A 23,767-nucleotide genomic window follows, 5' to 3' on the forward strand; every position below is an offset into this window, starting at 1 on the left:
AAAAAAGTAGCTGAAAGCAATTCAAAAGGTCGCCGGTAGCGAAAGTGTTCTCCTTTGGAAACCAAGTAACTACTCGAGATCATTCGGCGACAAACGTTGGCCCAGGAGCTTCGATAGGCCTTGTCATCCCCAGAGGAACGGAATCAAAGGCCTTAGGAGAACGGTGGCGTCGACAAGGATTTTTCGGAAAAACCCATGAAACTTCCGGACAATTTCCTGGAAAGATTACAGAAAGAATACCAGGACGATTTTTTGAAGAAATTCATAGAGGAATTTGCAGCGAAAATACTGGAAGAATGTTCAAAGATATTTCTAGAAGAATAATCAAAGGGATTCAAGGAAAAATTTAACAAAAGTTTGTAGCAAGTTTCCTCTTAATTTCTTCTAGGTAGATTTTCCTGTAGAAATTTACCTTGAAAATTATGAGAAATATCCATTTAACACCAGCATAATTTCAATTTCTTAGTGACATTCGTAAGAATTTTTTATGAAAATTAATTGAGACAATTTTCTTGTGGAAATTAAAAGGAATTTATTGTGGGAATTGTGGAAATCAAGATGAATTTTTCGTTTGAATTTTGGAGGATTTCCTTTATGTTGTATAATTATTACTCCTACGGAAATTATTAAATATAAATTTTGTACTAAATTTCCAATTTCAATCCTATTGAATGTAGACAAGAAATTCCTAATAATTTTCATCGGAAATTCTTTTAAAGATTCACAGAAAATTCAAAGAGTTTCCCGTCGAATATTTAGAGGAAAGTCACATGTGTGGTGAGTTTTTCCTGGTTTTTCATTCGGCCGATGACCACTTTCATTTGGCTTACTCGCCATTTTGTTTTTTTTAATGCCCTTGAATGCACGTCCGTTCTTCGCAACGTTAGTCAGGAGAATGCCTGTTCAACTCACGAAGTTATTTTACGATCTCGCACTGCAAATTATTTTCACTCACACAAACATTAATATTGAATCCCATCATATAAAATATTCGTTTCCGAGACTCACACTATAGTACACAGTTTTTCCAACACGAATACCTATTTGAATTAGCTTACTCTCACCGTGTAGTATAGTATTGCACCAACACAATTGTGTTTTAATCTACCAAAAGATTTGCGTTTAATGCAGTACTAGAGTACGTGTACCTTCTCTGCGAAATACCTTACTTTTAATCATTAATATGGCCCTACCTCGCTTTGCTATTGCACGCAACCAGCTGGAATGACAGTTCTCCTTATAGACCTTTCCGTCGAATGACAGTTCTCTTGGCGTGAGATTTCTTAATAATATCATTTCGAGCTTTTGGTTGGAATGACAGTCATGTATGGGTAGATTTATTCTACAGTTGCATTTATCGGCATGTGTTATCAAAACAAACACGGGAACTGTCACAAAATAAAAGATCTAAATGTACCGTTCGTTGTTTTTTGTGAAATCACAAGTAGTAAGCAAGTAGTGATGGTGAAGAATAAAACAAGCAGGTAAATCGTTCTCAAATAATATTTCCTTTAATTATTTTCTTTGTAGGTTTATCTCCCACATTCGCTCCCGCCTCTACACTAATCATAAATGGAATAGATAAATCTGTCGTCAAATCGCATCGGCTTTTTCACATCAGATCGATTTCGCAGGATTCTGTTCGGTGAAATTTCATGACGGGTTGATGAACTTATTGCTGCATCCAGTTCTGAATGTTTGTCATCGGCAACAGCCAATGGAATGTCCAGTGTCGAATGTGAAGCCTCGTCAATCTCCTCGGTATCGTCCGTTTCTTCAAGGTGATATTCAGCTGGTGCAATTTTCACATCTTGCACGTTTCGAGTGTACTGCACACCGCTGCGACTCAGGATGACAATCTTGGCCCCGTCTCTGGCCACCACTTTGAAATGTTCTGCACCAAATGTTGGATCCGTTTTCGACTTCCGTTGCTGAGCCATTAGCACTGTATCTCCAACCTGGATACTGGAGTTTTTGGATCCACGGGCTGCATCTGCATCTTGTTTACTGATGAATTTGGCTTCCGAATCCTTTTCTCGAATATGATCGTAGTCGAGTTGCTTCGGGTTCCATAGGCTGGGAAAGTTACCTCTAAATTTCCAGCCTACAAGCAACTCGAATGGTGTTACGCCCAAACGGGAATGGGGAACCAACGTATTATGGTTGTGTACATACTGATGCAAAGCATGTCGCCAGTTAGTACCATCTAATTTTGAAGCAGCTACCGCCTTTATCACGCCTTGGTTTTGGCGTTCCACAGCTCCGTTTGATTGAGGTGATAGTGGAATCGATTTACGAATTTTGACTCCTTTGTTCTCCCAAAACTGAATATAGTTGGTACTCTGGAAGGGGGGGCCGTTGTCGCTTTGGAGAATCAAAGGACAACCCCACATCTTGAAAATCTCACACAGAGCCTTGTTTGTACTATCAGCATCTTTTGATTTCATTTCCATGACTGTCAAGTATCTAGAGTGTGTGTCCACTAGGATTAAAAACTCACTGGAACCACAACCAGGTATTGAAAGAAAATCAACCTGTAGGATTTGCCATGGTCCATCTGGTAGTTCTCTCGAAGACAGGGGCAGGGGCGGATTTTTCCTGGAAAGCATCGCGCATGTTTCGCAATTTTTCACGAACTTCTCGGCATCTACCGACATGCCCGGCCACCAAAAAAATTCTCGCACAATCTTTTTCATCGCCGATTCTCCTACGTGCCCACCGTGAGCAGCTTTCAACGCTTTTCTGCGAAGTGATATAGGAAGAATAGTGCGATCTCCTTTGAAAATCAGAAAGCCAATCATGTTTATGTTCTTCTTTTGTGTTTCATATTTACGTAGCTCTTTCGGCCATTTATCAGAAATTAATGCATCGTGGAGTTTGCAGAGTTCTTCATCATCTTCTGATTCTTTCTCGATTTCTTCCCACGTGATATCCATCGAGTCACCCAACGCGTATAGAAGGTTTCCTGTGTCATTTTCTTCGAAAGGTTCCGCTGTTTGGGAATCATGTATCAAACGCGATAATGCGTCTGCCAGGTTCTGCTGTCCTCTCACTCCCTTCACGGTAAAATCATAGGGCTGGAGACGTAATGCCCATGACTCTGCGCGAGATATGGCCCTTCTACCCAGCCTATGAGTAGTACTGAAAATAAATTCATTGGCTTGTGCGTCTGTACGGATTACGAATGATCGTCCCAAGAGATAGGACGAAAATCGTTCGACTCCCCAGACAACGCCTAACGCCTCTCTTTGCGTTTGCGGGTACCTCTGTTCCGTTGGGGTTAGGGATTTAGATGCGCAGGCTATTATGCGTGGCACCTTGTCGTTATCGTATTGTATGAGAACTGCTCCCAATCCGATGGGGCTAGCATCCACGTACAGCTCTGTATCGTCTGTAGTACTGTAGTAACCTAGGACTTTTATGGTCTTTAGTGCATTATCCTGCAGATAATTGAATTCCTTATCTTCAAGTTCTGTCCAATAGAACTGTTTAGAATTCGCCAGAGTTCGCAGATGCACCGTTAAATCTGCTCTTCGCTGAATGAATCTATCTGCAAACGTTACCAATCCTAGAAAGCTTTTAACCTCCGTACAGGAAGTTGGGGTTCTAAAGCTCTGGATAGCCCTCATTTTTTCATCAGTTACGCTCCAACCTTTCGAAGTTAGCAAAAATCCTACGAACTGTACCGCTTGACTACTGAAGACGCATTTGGAATCATTCAATTTAACATTATGCTGTCGTAGCCGATTCAGCACCTCTTCTAGGTTGGCATCATGGATTTCCTTGGTAGACCCAAACACAAGGACATCGTCCAGGTAGTTTTTCACGCCAGAGCAGCCTCCCAGAATTACTCTCTGCAGTACCTCCTGGAATATGTCCGGCGCGTTACATAATCCAAACGGTAAACGGACGCATCTAAACAACCCAAACTCGGTATAAAAGTTGGTGAGGTGCCTAGACTCGGTATCTAATTCGATATGGAAAAACGCATTAGACATGTCTATGGTTGAAAACCATGTTGCTCCATTTAATTCTGGCAAAATAGATTCGAGTGTCGGCATGGCGAAGGGTGTTCTTTGTATATATTTATTAGGGCCCCTGAGATCGATCACCAAGCGGATATCGTGCTTGCCTTTGGGGACAGCAAGCATCGAAGAGCAAAACGATACGTCCATGTCCTGCGTGACTGGTTCAATTATATCAGCTGCGATCAGATCTTGTAGCCTTTTCTCTACCATAGGCTTAATTGCCTGGGGTATATTTGTAAATATGTTACGGCAAGGTGGTCGCGACTTATCGTAATTTATTTTCACCGGGGGCACATTAAACTTCGGGAATGGATTTCCTATTACAACCGGGGCTAAAATCAACCCTTTTTCTGTGGTATCGACCTGCTTCGGGACAGAAACACTAAATCCAAGCTTCAATACACTGTATCTCAAGGCAGTAGATCTGCCTAGCAAGGAGCGATGTGCATTCTTAACCACATAGAATGTCTCGAGATTAATTGGACGGTCATCGGATATAAACAGGAAAGCTTCAAAGGTTGCCAGGACGGTAATCTCTCCCTCCAAAGCATAAGCCTTCAGAGTTCGATCCGATCCTTCCCTAATGTTATGCATCTCCTTACAATACCTTTCATTACTCCTCATGATCTCGTAGATGTTCTCAACAAGCGTATTTACCTGTGCTCCGGAATCAATTAAGAAATCGCATTGCATACCGGCCACGTGTGCAGTTATGATTCCCGATTCCTTATTTGTTCCAACCGTAGCAATAACAAATCGATCCGTGTCCCAGTCCTGGCACCGATCGTATCTTTCCGGAACATTTGCCTACCAAAAATTTAATTTATAAGTTTGAAATCATCTTATTGTATATTATATACTATAGTAACACGATAGCCAAGGTGAACTTCTTTATGATCAAAAGTCGAACTATATATATGTATATATATATTTTATTGATTCATGAATACCTTCAATTTTGTCATCATTTTTATTTAAGTTTCTTCTGTATCATTTAAAATTTAAAATAATTTTAATTCATTTTGCTCCTTAGAGTACTTAGTTGTATTTAAACTTGGATTTTTTTCTTTTTATTCATTACCTCAAAATTCAGATTTAAACATTACGGAAAAAAATTAAAATTCCTTCTTTTTTTTATCAATGTAAAAAAATTATAGTAATTCGGAATTTTTCAAATAAAAAAACTCAAATTTGAAACAATTAAATTCAAATAAACGTACGAAAACTATCAATCGTGTCACTCAAAATTTAAGAATCTGTTTGGTCACTCACTTGTTCTTTCGTTTTTGAAGTCGCTTCTTTCTCTTCCACTACTTCTATCTTGGCCTGTTTCGCATCTGTTTCAAAAATGTCCTGATCTACATTTCGCTTTGTGGTCGTACTCGTAGCCGGATAGCAAGCACGCTGGATGTGCCCTACCTGTCCGCACTTTCTGCACACAAGATTTGCAGCGTTGCACTCCGATGGCAGATGAAAGAAACTGTAACATCTCCAGCATCTGTCCAATCGCTTAGTCTCGTTCCTGTCGCCAAAGTTTCGTTTAGTCGCTCCAACTCTGTTCGCACGCCATCCCGTCTGTTGGGGAAAGCGTTGATTGTAACGTGGATAGTTTCGATTGTAAGGAACATAACGGTTGTCAGACCTCTGCTCATAGTTCCTCCGTGATGATGATGATGGATTCTGGTATTCAGCCGTTACCGGAGCAAGCATAGCTGTCTCCCTAGCAGATCCACTCTGCATGTGCTTGAAGGCGAAAAATTCTTCGTTCATGCGAATCGCTTGAATCTCACGAACTTTGTCAACCAAGGTGGTGAATGTTCCGTTCCGGCTGACCATTTTCAATGCCGCCACTCTCACCTCCTTACACTTTGCATGTTCCGCGATAGTCTTAACAATTTCTTCGAATTCCTTTGTCTTATCAAAGTCGCATAGTTGTGCCGTTTCTCCAACTCTCGTGATAAACGCCAAATCAGACTCGTCTGCCTTTTGTTCCATTAAGGCAAGCTTCCGTCTTTGAAACATCACGTCGGAGCTAGATCCGAAGTATAGCTTAAGTCGATGAAGAGCATTTGAAAATGGATTGGTGCTGACATCTGGGGCTTCGGCATCTGATCTCGTATTTTTGAATATCGTGAGCAGACGAGGACCGGCTTTCACCTTGAAAATCGTGAACTTCGTCGCTTCGTCCTCTATTCCTGCCAGAGCCATACAGTCATTGAGTAGGTCTTTCCACATCTCAAAGGTATGTCTGTGAATCTCGTCGTCTCCTGCAAGCGGTTTACATTCCTGAATTGCTATCGACGATATGGACAATTGATTCACGGAGGACAGAAAACGTGACTCATCCAATGTTCCGATCGATTTTGGTTGATGTTGAGTACTCGAAGCAATTGGGATCTCCTCGAAGTCCACGCTAGCGTCTTCGTTAGCGTCTTTCACGACAGACGGAATGATTTCCTTTGTCGTTTTCAACGAATCAACTACCGCTTGTAGCTTTTTAAGTTGCTCTGCCATGTTTGCCTTTTCCGCTCTTTCTGCCTTCAATTTTTCCGCCATACTTTCCAGTTTACTTAGCTTTCTTTCCTTCTTTCTTAGCTTTGTTTCTGTTCCGCCTGGCTTCGCGTTTCTGAAATGGATGCAACACAAACAACCAAGGATCGAGCATTAGCCATACACCATGTATATTTTTAAATAAATCATAAGTTAATCTCTTTATCCCACATACATCGTTTTTGTTTCTCAGCTTAAAACTATTTTAACAAGTGTTAATTTATTATAACGTCGAAAATGATTTTTTTTTTTAATTTAATTTTTTTAGCTTCTTATTATTTTTCGAACTTGACCTTTCGCAAGCCGAGTAATCTGAGACCATCAATGCAATGTCTGACTTGATATTTTGCGAACAATAAACGTTACACATAACGCAAGAAGCTCGACCTATCGCGAACTTCCATTCTTATCCTTTTTTCAAGACTTGACCTGTCGCAAGCCTTGGAAACTTCTGTGCATTACAACACAGCTAAAGAAGTTTGACCTGTCGCAAACTTCTATTCTTATTGTTGTTTCAAGACTTGACCTGTCGCAAGCCGGAAAAACTTGTTGTAGCTTAGCTTGACCTATCGCAAGCTAAGCATTTTTTTTTTGCAATGCTAGACTAAACCCATACCGCATAGACATATCGCGATCTTTATTCGATTGGTTCACTATACTTACGGTTCTGGAGCTTCATCTGCGCCATTGTGGTGAGTTTTTCCTGGTTTTTCATTCGGCCGATGACCACTTTCATTTGGCTTACTCGCCATTTTGTTTTTTTTAATGCCCTTGAATGCACGTCCGTTCTTCGCAACGTTAGTCAGGAGAATGCCTGTTCAACTCACGAAGTTATTTTACGATCTCGCACTGCAAATTATTTTCACTCACACAAACATTAATATTGAATCCCATCATATAAAATATTCGTTTCCGAGACTCACACTATAGTACACAGTTTTTCCAACACGAATACCTATTTGAATTAGCTTACTCTCACCGTGTAGTATAGTATTGCACCAACACAATTGTGTTTTAATCTACCAAAAGATTTGCGTTTAATGCAGTACTAGAGTACGTGTACCTTCTCTGCGAAATACCTTACTTTTAATCATTAATATGGCCCTACCTCGCTTTGCTATTGCACGCAACCAGCTGGAATGACAGTTCTCCTTATAGACCTTTCCGTCGAATGACAGTTCTCTTGGCGTGAGATTTCTTAATAATATCATTTCGAGCTTTTGGTTGGAATGACAGTCATGTATGGGTAGATTTATTCTACAGTTGCATTTATCGGCATGTGTTATCAAAACAAACACGGGAACTGTCACAAAATAAAAGATCTAAATGTACCGTTCGTTGTTTTTTGTGAAATCACAAGTAGTAAGCAAGTAGTGATGGTGAAGAATAATAAAACAAGCAGGTAAATCGTTCTCAAATAATATTTCCTTTAATTATTTTCTTTGTAGGTTTATCTCCCACAACATGGACATACCGAAAGGATCAAATTAATTCGTAAGGAATTTAGGAAAAGATCAGGTTCTAGCTCAACGATTGATTAGATTAAATCAAGTCATAGATGCGTTCCAATGTAATGATTGAAATACCTTTTTACATACACGCCATCGGGAATTTTTTAACCAGCGCCTAATTCCAAGTTAAGTGCTATGAAGTCTAAAATGCGTTGCATTTATCAGCCAGCTAGTGTGAATGTATTTTTATGTTTGAAATTCTAAGCCCCAGACAAAGACTATTATAACTTTTGTATTTTTTTGCATAATTTACATATGGTTGGGATTCAGCCAAACCGCACCAAGCGGCTTTTTGACTAACTTGTGATATTTTGTTCGCAAAAAAACAAACAGAAAGTATTTCATGTTAAGTCAAGCGTACATTTGTTGTAAGGGATCCTCAGCTATGGCGTTGAACGATGTCCGATGTGATTTTTGACCAAGTGAATCTATTACATGAAAACCTTGGCAAAATTAGTTAATTTTTCATTGGCGCTTGGTGTGATTTGGCTGAACCCCGACCATATAGAAGTCGCAAAATTTATAACTAAGAAATAAAACTATTTTTTCTCTCGCTGGCTTATTGATTGTCTTCAAGTATCTCCAAATAAGTAGATAAGTCTTCAAATATTTTGAAAAGTCTTCAAAATGTCTTCACGAAATAAATGTCTTCACAGAGATTCAAATGTCTTCAAATTGAAGACATGTCTTCAAATCTGGCATCTCTGGACGTCAATGACGTCACGGTTTTGCTTCACAGTAATGTTCACATCACAATTCTCGGGAACTTTTTCAAATAGGCGTATGTAGCATTTGAAGTGCTTTGAGAAATTTTTGATCAAGCTGAGAAAATTATTTATCATTGAAGTCATTTTTATTGCAATTGACGTTTCCCAACGAAAAATGTTATTAGCTCTATCGATTCTATATTTTATTTAAGGTCAACTTTCACAACAAACCCATATTTTTTGACGACTTCAAATATTTTTAAAATTTAAAACAAAAATTCGAAAAAGTGCCAGGAATCTTCACATAGATAAAATGTTATTTTAAAGATTTCGACACATTTTTGCATGTTTTCGATGCAATTAAGGTTATGGATGGATAGATAGTGTTGATTATGTGCTGCTTAAAATTTCATAAAACTGGGAAATATAGAAAAGAAATTGTGATGCATTTTTTTAGAACGGCATTTTCTCAATGTTTACGTTTTGGCTGTAGGTCCTTTTCAAATGTTACGCAAGAATTAGTCTAATTTTAGGTAAAATCAGAGTCAAGCCATTTTATAGAAAGGGGCGATTCAAATATGACGTCCACTACTTTTTGGGATTTCTAGACCCCCTCCCCCCCCTCTGTCACGCTTTTTTGTATACCTTATACTATAGTACATGTACTGTCACAAAATCTTAGACCCCCTCCCCCCCTAAAACTTGTGACATCATTTTTGAACGACCCCAAAGCTCAAATGACAGGAGACCAAATACTAATATTTACATTTTACAAGGAACATTTGCGAAAATGAAATGAAATGATGATGATGATGACGAAATGATGATGGTTTACATGCAAATTTACCAAAACAAAGACCGAGCCCTCCACTCAAAATTTCGATCAGCTGTTCGAATCTGTCTCATAAAATGGCTAGAGTTGCGCAAAGAGGATCTTCTTACACTTATTCTGAATGATCTTCTTGTTATTCTGTTTGCAACTTTCATTTTTGTTCAACCCTTAAAGTAACTTCACGGGAGTGTTCACTGCTAAAGCTTTTTAATTCGATAACCAAGTCACCCACAGAGTGCCAACACGTGAGTTTCTTATTGCTACTTTATTAAGGGGTGTATTGAAGTTTTTTGAAGCTGTTTCTAGAACAAATTTAATACATTTCAATTCATGCGTTTTAATTCGCCATAATAATCATTAGGCGATAACAATACTTCCGCCTTACCAACAAGCATTTGTTTACTTTGCTCGATAGGTAGACGGTTTGACAGTTCAATAGGTAGATTTGGCTTCCCTCTTTGCGTAACTCTATATATAATAGACTCTGAGCGGGCGGAGTGAAACGTCACGTCTGTTATAAAAATTGGAGGTCTATGGTCCAATGCACCGAGTTCATCATTGACGTTTGAGCGGTGCGCTGTTTACTTAGAATGAATCCTTTTCATTCATCGAGTTCATGCAAGTGTTCATTTTTAGTAAACAGCGCCCGTCTCAAACGTCATTGTGTTCATTCGGTGCATTGGACCATGGTCCAATGCACCGAGTTCATCATTGACGTTTGAGACGGGCGCTGTTTACTAAGAATGAATACTTTTTCATTCATCGAGTTCATGCAAGTGTTCATTTTTAGTAAACAGCGCCCGTCTCAAACGTCATTGTGTTCATTCGGTGCATTGGACCTTAGACTAACGCAAAATGAACTCCCCCAAGAAATTATGACGTTTGACCTGGTTGCATAATGGACGCAAAATTAACTTTTGTTCGACTGGACGACCCGCTCAAATAGACCTGTGCAGGAGTTCATCAAATTCACTCACCCGATGGATTTTGACATTTGAGCGGGTCGTCTTCTCGAACAAAAGTTCATTTTGCGTTCATTATGCGACCCGCTCAAACGTCATATTTTCTTGGGGAGTTCATTTTGCGTTAGTCTATAATGTCAAAATCCATTAGGTGAGTGAATTTGATGAACTCCTGCGAAGGTCTATGCTAAGAGCTCATGTTTAGCGTAGCCAACACCAACGCCGAGCAACGTACGTCAAATCTAAAAAAGCTTAACATCATAAAACATATCCAAATTCAGCTTTCTTCAATATGCAACTTTAATCGGGATTATTCATTAAATATGACTAATGTGTTTAATTGATTCAAAACTTGTCTACATGATCAATTTTGATTTTACTTACATGGAGAACAACAATTTGTCTTTTATTTCACCGTGAAAAGCTTGAGCAGAATTTAAAAATAAAGTGAGCCCTCACTCTGTGGAACCTCCACAGGCTCCGTTAACGACCTGGCTAATTTGTTTCACCCCCCAGGTCATTCATCCCTTCGGCACGGGTCGCCTGACACCTGACACTGCAAGCGGGTGGCAGTGGGTGGTATCCACACACCCCCAAGTAGTGCACATGTGGTGCAAGCGAATGGGAGTTGGGGGTATTACTCGTAATACCCCCACAGAATGAGGGACCGAGTGTATGGGTGAGCGCACAAGTAAGACTCGCATGGTACGCATGGTCGGTAGTGTTAGAATGACTGAAGTCTGGTGAGGCCTGGCAGGAGTGTCGGGGGCAGATACCTCTGCGGCACCTCAGAAGTAGGGGACACGAAAGTCTCGCTGCGTCTGGCAGGAGTGTCGGGGGGTTGATGCTTCTGCGGCACTTCAGAAATCGGAGACATGTAAGGTAAGTGGTGCCGCCCCGTTGCAGGATGGGGAGACCACCACACTGGCTGAGGACTATCTGGGCTTCGAAATGTCAATAGGTGGGTGCTACCTGCAAAGTACCCGTTTTTCGGGACCTACTGGCCGTATCAAAGCCCGGGTAGGTGAGTGTTAGGCACGCGTGACGTGCCGGGTGTTCCACGCCCAAACGATGCACAGGAGGTGCACAGAGTGGATAAAAATGGGAGATGGGGGTATTACAACCCCCACTGAGTGAGTGACCGAATGTCAAGAGAGTGGTGCAAGTGGTTGGGACTGAATGTATGAGCGAGCACACAAGTCAGACTCGCATGGTACGTATGGTCAGAGTGGCTGCTTAGGCGCCATTCTGTTGCAGGATGGGGTGAGCACCATACTGAGTGAGGACTGTCTATGTTGTGAGATGGCGGCATGGGGTACCCCCTGCAGGGTACCTATCAGCCTCTTGCAGTCATTCAAGCGGCATAGGCAGGTGAGTGTTGGGGCACATGTGGTGCCAGTATGTCTTGTGCAAATGTGTTGCATGGGGAGTGTCGAAGAGTTGAGGCGCATACGTGCACTTGTGTACGTCATGGAGGGGGCGCAATGCCCAATAGTCATCCCCCGAAGTATTGCTTAATTGCGGGCCGGGGGAATGACTGGAGAGGAAGGAGTTGGTTTTAGTGGGTCGGGAGTGGTGATCCCATCCCCACGCTACCTGGGTTCGCCTCCCCAGGTGCCTGTTTGCAGATTTCCATTACCATCGCTAAAAAAAAAAAAACATACCGTCGGCCCCGGGGCCCCCTTCCGGCTAAATCTGGCCCTGGGTATACCAGACGTGACGTCACATTCGGTCGCCTTCAGCCATCTTCGGCAGCCCAGCTGAGAGCAGGACTTCATAGGGTGTTTTCGAGACTTCTAGCGCACTAGTTGGACTACGATTAGCCAAATATGCTGCTGTCAAGACTTCGTAAATTGATATTCAGGATACAATCACAAAACAGATAGGCATCATAGAACTAGAGATGTCGCAAATTAATCGATTATTTCGATTAATCGATTAATCGTTGTGATAATCGATTAACTTTGAATCGATTATTACCCAACGACTAATCGATTCAATAATCGAGAAGAATCAATAGTAATCGATTAGTTACTAATCGATTATTCGGAATTTTACGACATCATAAGGATGTCGCAAATTAAGCGATTACTTCGATAAATCGATTCATCGTTGTGATAATCGATTAATTTTTAATCGATTACTACCCAACGATTAATCGATTCAATAATCGATAAGAATCGAGAGTAATCGATTAGTTACTAATCGATTAATCGAGATTTTACGACATCTCTACATAGAACAAACAGCAATTTTCAAAGCAGGCTCTTTGTGTATCAACAATCGACAAATGGCACTCCCGAAAGGGGAAAGAGACAGCAAAGCATGCGATGCTGCTCTGTCTTATGTGCGTTGTTCACTAAAGCGGGACTAAAGCGGTTTCAAAATCATGGAAGGACCACATTCCACGGCAAAGATACGTATTTGTTAGGGGTGATCGGGGCAATATGGGCCACCTAAGGAAATCGTTCCGAAAAGTGCCGAAAAACTTATAAGAACATCGTTTAAATGTAGTTGACTTATACTAGAGAATGTTACCTTTCATATTACGTCGATAAATGACGAAAAATGCGTTTGGAAATTGTTGGAATGCGCTTTTGAAAATGTATTGATTTCAATGTGTGTTCCCGACTATACGGGGCAATATGAGCCACCATTTGGGGCAGTATGGGCCACCCATCCGAAACCTTTATTTAGGCAAAAAAAGTATCGTAATATGGAAGAATATGATATTCCTACAACAGTTGTAAGTATTCCATACCAAATAAAATTAAAAAACCGCACAACAGCGGACTGAACCGATTTGTCACTCTTCACCGTTTGAACAGCCACATTTCAATTGGTCAATGATCATTTTTTCTGTTTCAATCGCAAATGCGCTGTTGTAATTTTTCCGTAATGAATCTTACATATATGATAATATTCTTGTATTTTACTACTGAAATTTAAACTTGTTCGCATTTTAAGGCCTGATATCTTGCTCTGTGCAGGTATGCCCATATTGCCCCATAGAGACTGGTTTTGGAAAAAAAAAGTTTTATGATAAATTCAGATTTGTATCAATACAAACATGTGTACACAATATTCAATTTTAATATATCTTTTGATTGTGGTGTATTTTTGACCTGTATTTTAATCAGTTTTGTGTCAAAACCTTATTTATAAACTTCAAATCTTATAATAATGCCTATGCAGCGAAAATTTACATTTTCAAGTGTATTTTCATGTTTGAATTGAATTTTAATGCGGTTTTCACGTTGATGCATATGTGGAGCATCCTTTTAAAGATCATATAACTTTTACATGATAAAACTTGTCAATAAGCTCAAAATGAGGGTAGCTCATATTGCCCCGTATGTTCTTATTGCCCCTACTGCCCCTATGTGGTACAATGATGACTTTCTCGTAATAATTATTTTCCGTCATATTTTTGTATTTAAAGAAGTTGATTTTATTGATTATTCGAAGAAAAAAACTTACCAAATTACCCATCATTCCGTATTTCATTGCGAATCACTCGAACTGGAGCTAGAACTGTCCGTGGACATCACCTCGACGTCATCTTGCGAGGCATCTTTATGGGCCCGGGTATCCAACGAAACGGACCCGGCCCCTGCGCCCATCGTCATGTGTAGTTCACCGGACGGATGCCAGGCGAATTGATTCTGTGCCGAGGCTGGGATGTCCGCCACTCCACTGCCCGCGGCAGTACCGGTCGCATTTCGCTGCATCTCGTTCAGGTTGTTCTGGTTTTGCATGTTGTGGCCGTTGATGTTGAGATCGGATTTGCCCAAAAAACCTAGACGCATCTCGATGTCTGTCGGGTAGGGCCTCCGCAGATCTCCCTGCTGCCACGTTAGCGGAGCACAGATGGCGTTCGATGCGCTAATCCGATGAGCGAACTTTATCAACTCTTCCGATGAAACTGGCCGCTTGACGGCTTTATTAATACTGCTCAACTTTTGGCGTCCTTGAAAGATCGATGTTGCCAAAATGTGTTCGGCCTCCTTTAGCTGCTTCTGCAGCTGATTGATTTCCTCGTCCTGCTCCTTTACTTGTTCCCTCAATCCGTCCATTTTCTTCTCGATGCTAGCTTGCTCTGCTGCCAGCTGTAGAGTGGCTTTCAACTCCTTGTCTTTGGACACGAGTAGCTCCACCAATTGCGCGTGCTCCACACTGGACATTTTCTGGTGCTTCGGTGCTATCGTGTTCTCGATCAGTTCCCTGCAATAATTCAGCAGTCACTACAATAATCCGAAAACCACTGTGAGGCCTACTTACTTGGATATAATTTCAATGTCATCCACGACAGCCAACAGGCGTTCCTTGGTGCTTAAATGGTAGGAGGACATTATAAAACCCGGTCAATTAATCTGCTGCAAACCGTTTAACTGCAGTTTTGTTGTCGCACGCACGCAGCAAAAGCAAAATGTAAACAGAAATTCTGACTTTCGGTTTGACATTTTGCGGTGCAAGAGAACTACAAACCGCCCATAAAAGCAAAAGTGTCTCATACAGATTTGGGCTCATGAAAAGATCGGACGGTTATGGTTTTATGAGTGAAGGGAAATGTGAAGATTTTACCGCGATCCGAAATCTACAAAATGAACTTTTGGTTCAAAATGTGGTAAATGAACCGAATGAAAGGGCTTCAGTTCCCGGGAATAAACCATTTTACGAGACAGATTCGATAAGCTGATCGAAATTTAGAGTGGACGGCTCGGTCTTTGTTTTGGTAAATTTGCATGCAAACCTTCATCAATTCGTCATCATCATCATCATTTCATTCCATTTTCGCAAATGTTCCTTGTAACTATAGTGTTATTTGAGTCTTCTATAAAATGGCTTATTCGAACTGCGTCTTCAAAATTGGATTAACACTTTTTAAAAACGTCGAATTTCCAAAATGGTACATTTTTTAACGGGAAAGGTCAAATTGATTGTTTCTGACTTTGAATGCTTTGAATATTCCCGGGAAGCAATCATACGGTGGACATCCCTAAGCAAGATTCATTTGTTGTGCGCATGAACTCCTTAATCATCTGTCAGTCAGGTCGTGTCAACTTTGGAGACTTTGTTCGTTTCGTTCGTTCGCCCGTTTTGTTTTCTTCAGTCCGTGAGTAGTCGTCATCCGCATAAAAAGTGTCGTTTGTTCTTTTAAAAATAATAAAAAATAAAAAATTTAGACTTGCTGCTCGAGAATATCTGCAATTTGACCTGTTCTTGTGCTGTTATTTTTTCACGAAGACCTGTTTTGTTTTTCTTGTGATAACTCCCTACGGTTTAAAGCTTTTTGTGCTTCTAACTTTGGGAGGGGAAGAGAGTGGCCATAAAATAATTATCGATGCAAAATAGCTGAGGCATCAGTCGAGTTTTTTTTCTTTTGCTGAAGAGTGTGGTATTCTAGTGGCTGGTTAGCAATCGAAGAGCAGAATATTACGCTGCAGAAAATTGTGTTTGCCTTGGTTTTGTGCTTCGCTTTGAGTGTGCAAAATTCCGTAGGATATTGCCGGGCAGTTTACTTTTCGTCATTCGCAAGTAATCAACGTCGGTGCGTGTCATTCCGCGAGTGTGAAGTTTCTGGAATCAGAGAAAAAGCTCTCTGTTGCAAAATATAGGTAAAGCAATAAATCAGCGGGATTTGTTTACTTTTGCAATTAACTGGAGAAGATCCATAGTGGAATAAGTGATAAAGCTTTTGTGTCTGCTCCTAAAGTCATCACCGCTGAAAGAAAAGTTAATCGACACGCAGGTCATCGCTGTGGCAATCGTCGTCGACAGTTTTTAATATGCACATATAATTACACGCTTCCATCGGATTCAGCGCGCGGAACGTCACAGACACAAACTTTCAGCGCCCGTAGGGATGGGACGTGGATGCCAGTGAGCTCTGTTAGAAGAGGCAATAATTGGCTCATTTTTGTAGCTGGCCGATCAAACAGCCAAGGTAAATAAAAACGCGTTTCTTTACGTAATAACCTGTGACGGCGGTGCGTTATTATTTGCCAAGTAACAGACGAATCACGGAGAGTTCCTTCGGCTCTAAGTTTGGGTCAAACTGAGCTGCTAGACGCAGTGGCCGTGAAGTTTGGAAACTCACTTTTCGGCATCTTACTGAAAATCAGCTTTTTGACGGCGAAGCGTGAAATCAGCTGCTGTGCGCAGGTGGAGCTGGTGGCCAAATAGAAGGTGATAGCAAATAGCATTTCGCGCAAACGAACCATAACATGTCGATCGAGGATCGCTTCAATGCTGCGGTGAACGTTATTCGGGGATTACCGAAAAATGGTAAGTGCCGCATTTAATCTATTTGTGAGTTCAAGTGTGATAAAGATGTTTTTGTTTTCTTGGGCTATTTTTATTTCTATTGGATTTGAACTGGCATCCATATCTTATCAAGGTATGGTGGGATTAACGAAAATAACCAACACAAGCTGTGTGTTTTTGCTTGTTCTTAATACATTGATGATTTTTTTGTTTATCACCCGCATAAACTCAAAACCAAAAAAACAAGTAGCTCAGAAACTGCGAGAGCAAGCGATCTCAGATAGCATAGTCGGTGACTGCTGGAGATAGCGACTTTAATACCTTTTGCATTGGCGGATGTCTATCGATTTAAACATTTGCTCGGCCTGGGTAAAGCCACACGTGCCTTGTTATTAAGTGCTACAAGCACTCTTCTGTGTTTGATTCAGAGCTTTTGATGGCCATATCTCACCTGATGCTGGTCCGATTCCAAATCCCTGTATGAGGTTCCTATCAGCAAGAATCATAGCATTCTACAATTCATAACAAATTTACGGTTCTGAACATACATTTGGAAAATCCGGAAAATCTCTGGAAACCGACTATGGCTGGTTCCATGAACATACCGTGAAACTACAATAAACTTTCAGTTCAGGCGTCCCATAATTACCATCTATTTGCCTATTCTAGTTATTTTGGCCATCCTCTGTATTTGCATTTCAACGAAAACTTTTTTTTTGAAATTTTGGTTTTTATTTACATCACAACAATTGAAACGTTTTGTTCGAGAAGGTACTGATATATAGTATCTTGTTTATTTAAAAAACTACATATATCCATGCACCTTAAAGAACAATAATGGAACATTGACAGTCACCAAACAGCAGAAGCGCGAAGGCATTGATTTTTGCTTATTGTCCCTGACACCTGGAGTGAGTTTTGAACTTCTTTTATTTCAAGACAATAGCTATATACAATATATGTGTTAATCGTGCATGGCCTGCAAACCAAATCGACGACGTTCTAACCGACGGAAAACTCTTCTCTGACATCACGAACATCCGCACTTACCGCAGTGCGAATTTGATTGAATCCGACCACTACCTCGTTGCGGCATGCATGCGCTCAAAACTCTCGACGGTAAGCAACACGTGTTGTATCCGATCTACGCGGCTTCACATTGGGCGGCTACAAAACGATAGACTAGCCCAAGACTACGCGCAGCAGCTGGAAGTCGCACTCCCAACGGAAGAGCAGTTAGGCGCAGCTTATCTCGAATAGTGCTGGAGAGATATTCGATCCGCAACCACTGCACTAGACACGGTGCCCCCGGATCAGAAAAAAGACTGGTATGACGGCGATTGCGAGCAGTTAGTGGAGAAGAAGAATGCAGCATGGGCAAGATTGCTGCAACACCGCACGAGGGCGAACGAGGTTCTGCCGCAGAAGTGGATGGAAGGTGTCGTGTGCCCCATCTACAAAAAGGGCGATAAGCTGGATTGCAGAAACTACCGCGCAATCACATTGCTGAACGCCGCCTACAAGGCACTCTCCCATGAAAACGAAAACGGATTTACGAAAAAAAAAAATCGGAAAACGGAGTGGTACGATTTTCACGAAGTCCGTCCAGCTATTTGGTTTTGCCGACGACATTGATATCATGCCACGTAACTTTGAGAAAATGGAAGAAGCATACATCAGACTGAAGAAGGAAGCAGAGCGGGTTGGACTAGTCATCAATACATCGAAGACGAAGTACATGATAGGAAAGGCTCAAGAGAGCACAACGTAAGCCATCCACCACGAGTTTGTATCGGTGGTGCCGGAATCGGACGTGATCACACTGAGCTCTGTGATTTGTTTCTTTCTTAGCAATGTTATCGGTCCCTTTTGTTCGGTTCACGGCGACTATGGTGGTTGCACTTAGCCTTTCCAATCTTAATGTGCACAGTCCGAGACCTCTAAAATTTTAAATGGACGATAACGGCGCTGGCCACGTCCTCACGGACTATCGTGGATGGAAAGGAATTGATCATGCAGTCACTAGTGGGCGCACATCTGCACTCGCCACAAATTCAAGCGGATTTTTTATTGGATTCTGGGAGTTAGGTTCTATGGCAGAGGTTCTTCTTGGTTAACGGGCTGCCAATGTGATAGCAATGAAAGAATGGTATATTCATTTTAAATGGATGTCGGAACTAGGGATCCTATATTAGGAGATGTGCGAATACTTTTCCAGACGATTTAGCAACGCTGTTACTTTCGTAAACAAACGCTGCCAGCACTTGCCGCGGCACAAAATGTTGCAGCTCGAACATGACTTTGCGTATGATGGCACCTTTCGATTTTGTTATCTAATGTCCAACAATGCATTATCACTAGAATAAAAGTGCAATACAAATGAACATAATACCATTCATAAACTAGACCCTCTTCTACTTGCCATGGTAAAACAAATTGTTTATTCGACAAAACTTGTCGTACAATCTTTATCATTGCAATCGCAATACCTCTCAATCCGCAACGATAACAATGTTCATTTGGTTTGGATTCTGACATCTCTCAATGCTCGATTGTCTCAAGATGGCCGCTTTGCCTATCTCTGAATGTAGGATCCCTAGTCGGAACGAACTTCTAGGATTCTTCGGATTATTTTGCTAGTGCTGTTATGTACAGAACACCCATATTCCATAACATATTCGTATACGAATAAGGGACTGTTAAACCTGGAGCATCGTGTCTGGATGTGCTCCTGTTTTGGCACCATTAAGGACTTTCAACAAACACAGTCTATTTTGAATTTTTTTCTCGTATTATTCGCATATGCGCTCCGAAGGTGATTGATCTGTCTATCCATACCCCTAGATACCTTTGTTTTATTACTGATTCCATGGTGGTACCTTTGATCTTAACTTCAAGAACTCTTTTGCCTACACTCATTGTCATCACGCTGGATTTTTCGACTTTTATTGCTAAATTTAGGTTGTCACAGTGTTACCAGCAGGACAAAAAGTTAATTAAATATTTGTAACGGCCTTATCTAAATCCTTATTCCTCCTCTAAAGTGTAGTAATTTATGGGTATTTTCTAAAAGTGCATATCAGAACCAAAATCTTGCTTCATTTTTTGCGTGACAGGAGAGGTCTGCCACTGAGGACTTAACACATAAGAATTAGTACGTGTTAAAGGGCTTTTTATTTGTACCTCAGCTTGATAATATTGGTATGTATATTTCGAGCACATTTACCGGGAAGGATCCTAATATATTCCACGGCTGTTATTTTAATTCTTACAATTGTAATGCAATTCTTATTCATGTTTTTCATTACCTTACCCGGACAGAACTGAATTATAAAACATGATATGGATTTTGATCCAAATACCATTAACTGATTACCTCATGATATTTCAGAGCAAATTTGGATATTGTCGTCTGATATTTTGTGCTTTTATATCCTACATACTCCCAACCGGCGGTTGTTAGATTTTCTAACAATTCAGTATGGGAATCTACCAAGACCTGTATAAGAACTGGGCATATGCGAGGTTGTTTGTATAAGAATCTAACAATTTCGCATATGCCCGGTTCTTATACAGATTTTGGTAGATTTTTATACGGAATTGTTGGAAAATCTAACAATCGCCGGTTGGGTGTATGAATCAGGCCCATAACTCATTTTGCAATCTAATCATGATTGATTTACTTCTAATCCTCATCTATTCAGGTATTTTAAAATACGGTTTGGCACCATTTTTGTTTAAAATTTGGTGGAACGAGGGCTTTGGCCAATACATGAAAACGGTAACTGTTTGCACACTTGTTACAGAACCATTCTAATGCTGTAATAGTACAAAAATCTCCGTTCGGTACTGATTAAATTCTTTGCAACACGAACTCCGCCACACATAATTTTAATTTTCACGGAAAGAGCTATCCGAAGAACCTTTACCGGAAACTCGAACTTTTCGAAGATTTCTTTTCTTAAATCAATAAATCGTTGGAACCAGAGACGATGGTATTATATAGAGACACGCGGAGAGAATAAAAGCAATTCTGGCTTCAAGGCCAGCAGACAAAAAAATTCTGTGCGATCGGCAACATAAAAAAATGTGAGAACTTGAAGCGACTCTGTGTGAGCAGTTATTTCGCTTGCTCCAACTACATATTTTCTCTTGTTTAGCACCATTTCCTTATATTCAACAGTAAATATGATTAAATACCATATATAAATTTGCTATGAGAACTCTGAAAACATCTTCATTCACTGAACTTTTCAAACTATTTTATAATTTCTATAATGTTGATTACAATACCTATCTTGCATTTAGTACCGATTGGTAATGTTTGTTTACTTTGCTCGTTTGGTACCGCGTTCGACGGTTCGTTTGGTACTTTCGGCTTCACTGTTTGCGGGTCTCTATCTATAAACAACGTCTCTGGTTGGAACTAACTACAATTATTCTTTAGCGCTATATAACCACACGTAGTAGCCTGGTTTTTACGCCATGTTATGGGAACAAACATTTCACAAAACGTTTGTTTGATCGCATAAACTGTCGTATGCATATTTTGACCACTTCAATCAAAGGAATAATAATTGATTCCCCGCGGCCTTAAAATAACTACTAATATTGTCCATTTAGAAAGATTATTTAATGTATTTTGTTGATTGATATGATGATTCGGGTAAAATTAATAAAAATGCGTTTTTCCAACATCGATGGTGCTGGTTGTTACGTCAACTATGAAATCATGGGCAGAGCTGGTATATGCGTTCCTAATATGGATTAAGCAATTTAGGGTACTATCACCATTTGCGGTTTTCACATTTGTCCTAAGAAGCAGGAAGGGAAACCTTCCGCATGACATATCAACACCACCCACAAGCCTTTTATTTATTTGTTTTTAAATAGTTGTTCTTAAGTTCTGGAGCAAGATGGGACATTGAATTGAACATTTCCTCCACTTCTCCTTGTACTTAAATTGCCAGAATTGTTCTGAAAAAAAAACGGGTTTCGATTTATTTTGATAAAAAATTCCCAAAGAAAATTCTTGGTTTTACTGAAATAATGTTCGAAGAAAATCCTGGAGGAAGTTCTGAAGAAATACCTGAAGAAAATTCTTAGTTTTGGGGAATTTTTGGATTTATCCCCGTAGTAATTTCTAGAGGATCTAGAGGAAGGAATCCTTGGAGAAAATTCCGAAGGAATTCTTGGAGGAATTCCAAAAAAAAATCTTTAAGAAATTTAAGAATTTCGGCAATTCCTTAAAAATTGATCTAAGAATTCGTCCTAGAATTTTGGAAGCAAATGGCGGAGAAAATTCCGAATGAAATACTAGATGAATATCCGAGGCAAAGCAGAGACACTTACCGTGTAATCCTACAGACTAATAAATAGATTCGCAATCCTTTTTGAGCTTTCCGAGGGGAGGCTTCTTTGAGGAAGGGCACACGTTAAATCCATTACAACTGTGGGGAAGTGTACCCATCTACATGGGTTGAAATTTTAATTCCAATTCCAAAAAGAATTTTCGAATTCCTGATAGAACTGATCTTTCCCGTCAAAATTTTTATTCACTCAATCGATTCTTTGGCTTATTTTAGGTCAACATTGCCAAGAAGCCCATATTTTTTTACGCCTCTAAGTTTGTTTAAACTTTAAAACAAAAATCGAAAAAGTGCTGTTGTTTAAGATTGGCCCGATTTTGAACGAACATCTGGTGAATTTTTCAGACCGGTTCACACGTGTAGCACTTTTAAGGTCTTTTTTAATTTAATTTTAAAAATAGTTAGAGTATTAAAAAAATATGGGTTGTTTTGGGAAAGTTGACCTTAAATAAGCCAAAGAGTCGACTGAGACAACAAAACGAGATACAATTTTTAACGGTCAATTGTCAGAATCAATCTTAGAAGAATTTTCGAAAGAATTTCCAGAAGAAGTTCCAAAGCAATTCCTGATGGAAATTAAAAAAAAAACGTTTTTTGAAAGAATTCCTAGATTTTCCGAATTCCCGATGGAATTCTTGATTTTCCGAATAAATTCCTGAATGTATTTCCTAGGGAATTATTTAAGGTAGGGGGAAAGACGGCTTTGGCAGGTTTTGTTCTATTATTGGCAGGGGGGTTTTGTTGACCAAATTTTATGAAATTTGGCCACAATATTCTTTGATATGCAAAGAATGCTTAGGCCAAATTTGAGCCTGGTCAGTCATAAAAACCCCCCTGCCAATAATAGAACAGAACCTCCCAAAGCCGTCATTCCCCCTATTTACGAAAAAATCTGTAGAAATTTTCGAAGGAACTCCTGCAGTAAATTCCCAAAGAATTCTAGAGAATATCCGAATATCCGAAATTTCGATATTTTGGGAGTTTTGGCTTTTATTCTTGATTCTAGAGTCAAAATTGAGTTTGTTTCACTACTGTCCGGATTTTCGAAGAAATTCTTGGAGAAAATCTCTTTAGAAAAGCTACCAGGAATTAACTTGGACATTCATCGGAGGATTCCTTTTTTATTTAATTTTTTTTCAGAAACTCCTTTGGGACTTACCCCAGGAAGTCCTTAGGAAATTCTCTCAGTAAACCATACAAAATTTCTGCATTTCGGAACGAATTATAATTTGGAGGAATTTTTAAAGGAATTCTCGAAGGAACTCCTAAGGAAATTTGAGTGTTAAACTTATTTATTTTCAATTTAAAAAAAAACACGTAAACAACGATTTAAAAAAATAAAGGAATTTACAAACAAAATTTCCGAAATTTTTCCAAACGAAGAGATTCCTGAAACAATTCTTAGAGGAATTTTAAAAGAAAACTTCGGAGATCTACAGGAATTTCCGGAAAAGCTGCTAGAATAATTTCCGGAGGAATATTTTTAGGAATTCCTATAGGAAATTTGGAAAGAATTCCTGGAGAAAGTTCTTCTCCTAAAA

General features: G+C 40.0%; 4 protein-coding genes across 4 annotated transcripts in view; 1 reads left to right on the forward strand and 3 right to left on the reverse strand.

Annotated features, from left to right (window-relative positions):
• Positions 1 to 1,562: 1,562 nt before the first annotated feature.
• On the reverse strand, positions 1,563 to 4,622 carry LOC134206389 (uncharacterized protein K02A2.6-like). Its single transcript, XM_062682093.1, has one exon. The coding sequence runs from the start codon at positions 4,620 to 4,622 to the stop codon at positions 1,563 to 1,565; it is 3,060 nt and encodes a 1,019-aa protein (XP_062538077.1).
• On the reverse strand, positions 4,540 to 7,825 carry LOC134204488 (uncharacterized). The gene is made up of 2 exons (XM_062679326.1): positions 7,242 to 7,825; positions 4,540 to 6,654 (listed from the first exon to the last, which is right to left on the reverse strand). The coding sequence occupies exons 1-2, from the start codon at positions 7,328 to 7,330 to the stop codon at positions 5,277 to 5,279; spliced, it is 1,467 nt and encodes a 488-aa protein (XP_062535310.1). The 5' UTR covers positions 7,331 to 7,825; the 3' UTR covers positions 4,540 to 5,276.
• Positions 7,826 to 14,015: 6,190 nt separating this feature from the next.
• On the reverse strand, positions 14,016 to 15,101 carry LOC134204577 (mediator of RNA polymerase II transcription subunit 4). The gene is made up of 2 exons (XM_062679407.1): positions 14,872 to 15,101; positions 14,016 to 14,814 (listed from the first exon to the last, which is right to left on the reverse strand). The coding sequence occupies exons 1-2, from the start codon at positions 14,940 to 14,942 to the stop codon at positions 14,094 to 14,096; spliced, it is 792 nt and encodes a 263-aa protein (XP_062535391.1). The 5' UTR covers positions 14,943 to 15,101; the 3' UTR covers positions 14,016 to 14,093.
• Positions 15,102 to 15,712: 611 nt separating this feature from the next.
• The window catches only part of LOC134204173 (acyl-CoA-binding domain-containing protein 5), a 72,652-nt gene continuing 64,597 nt past the window's right edge, over positions 15,713 to 23,767 (forward strand). Inside the window, exons 1-2 of the mRNA XM_062679004.1 lie at positions 15,713 to 16,537; positions 16,607 to 16,878. Of these exons, the coding sequence (XP_062534988.1) occupies positions 16,818 to 16,878 (61 nt within the window). The 5' untranslated portion in view covers positions 15,713 to 16,537; positions 16,607 to 16,817. The remainder of the gene's footprint in view (positions 16,538 to 16,606; positions 16,879 to 23,767) is intronic.

This window comes from Armigeres subalbatus, chromosome 1 (genome assembly GCF_024139115.2).
Source record: "Armigeres subalbatus isolate Guangzhou_Male chromosome 1, GZ_Asu_2, whole genome shotgun sequence".
Taxonomy (NCBI): domain Eukaryota; kingdom Metazoa; phylum Arthropoda; class Insecta; order Diptera; family Culicidae; genus Armigeres; species Armigeres subalbatus.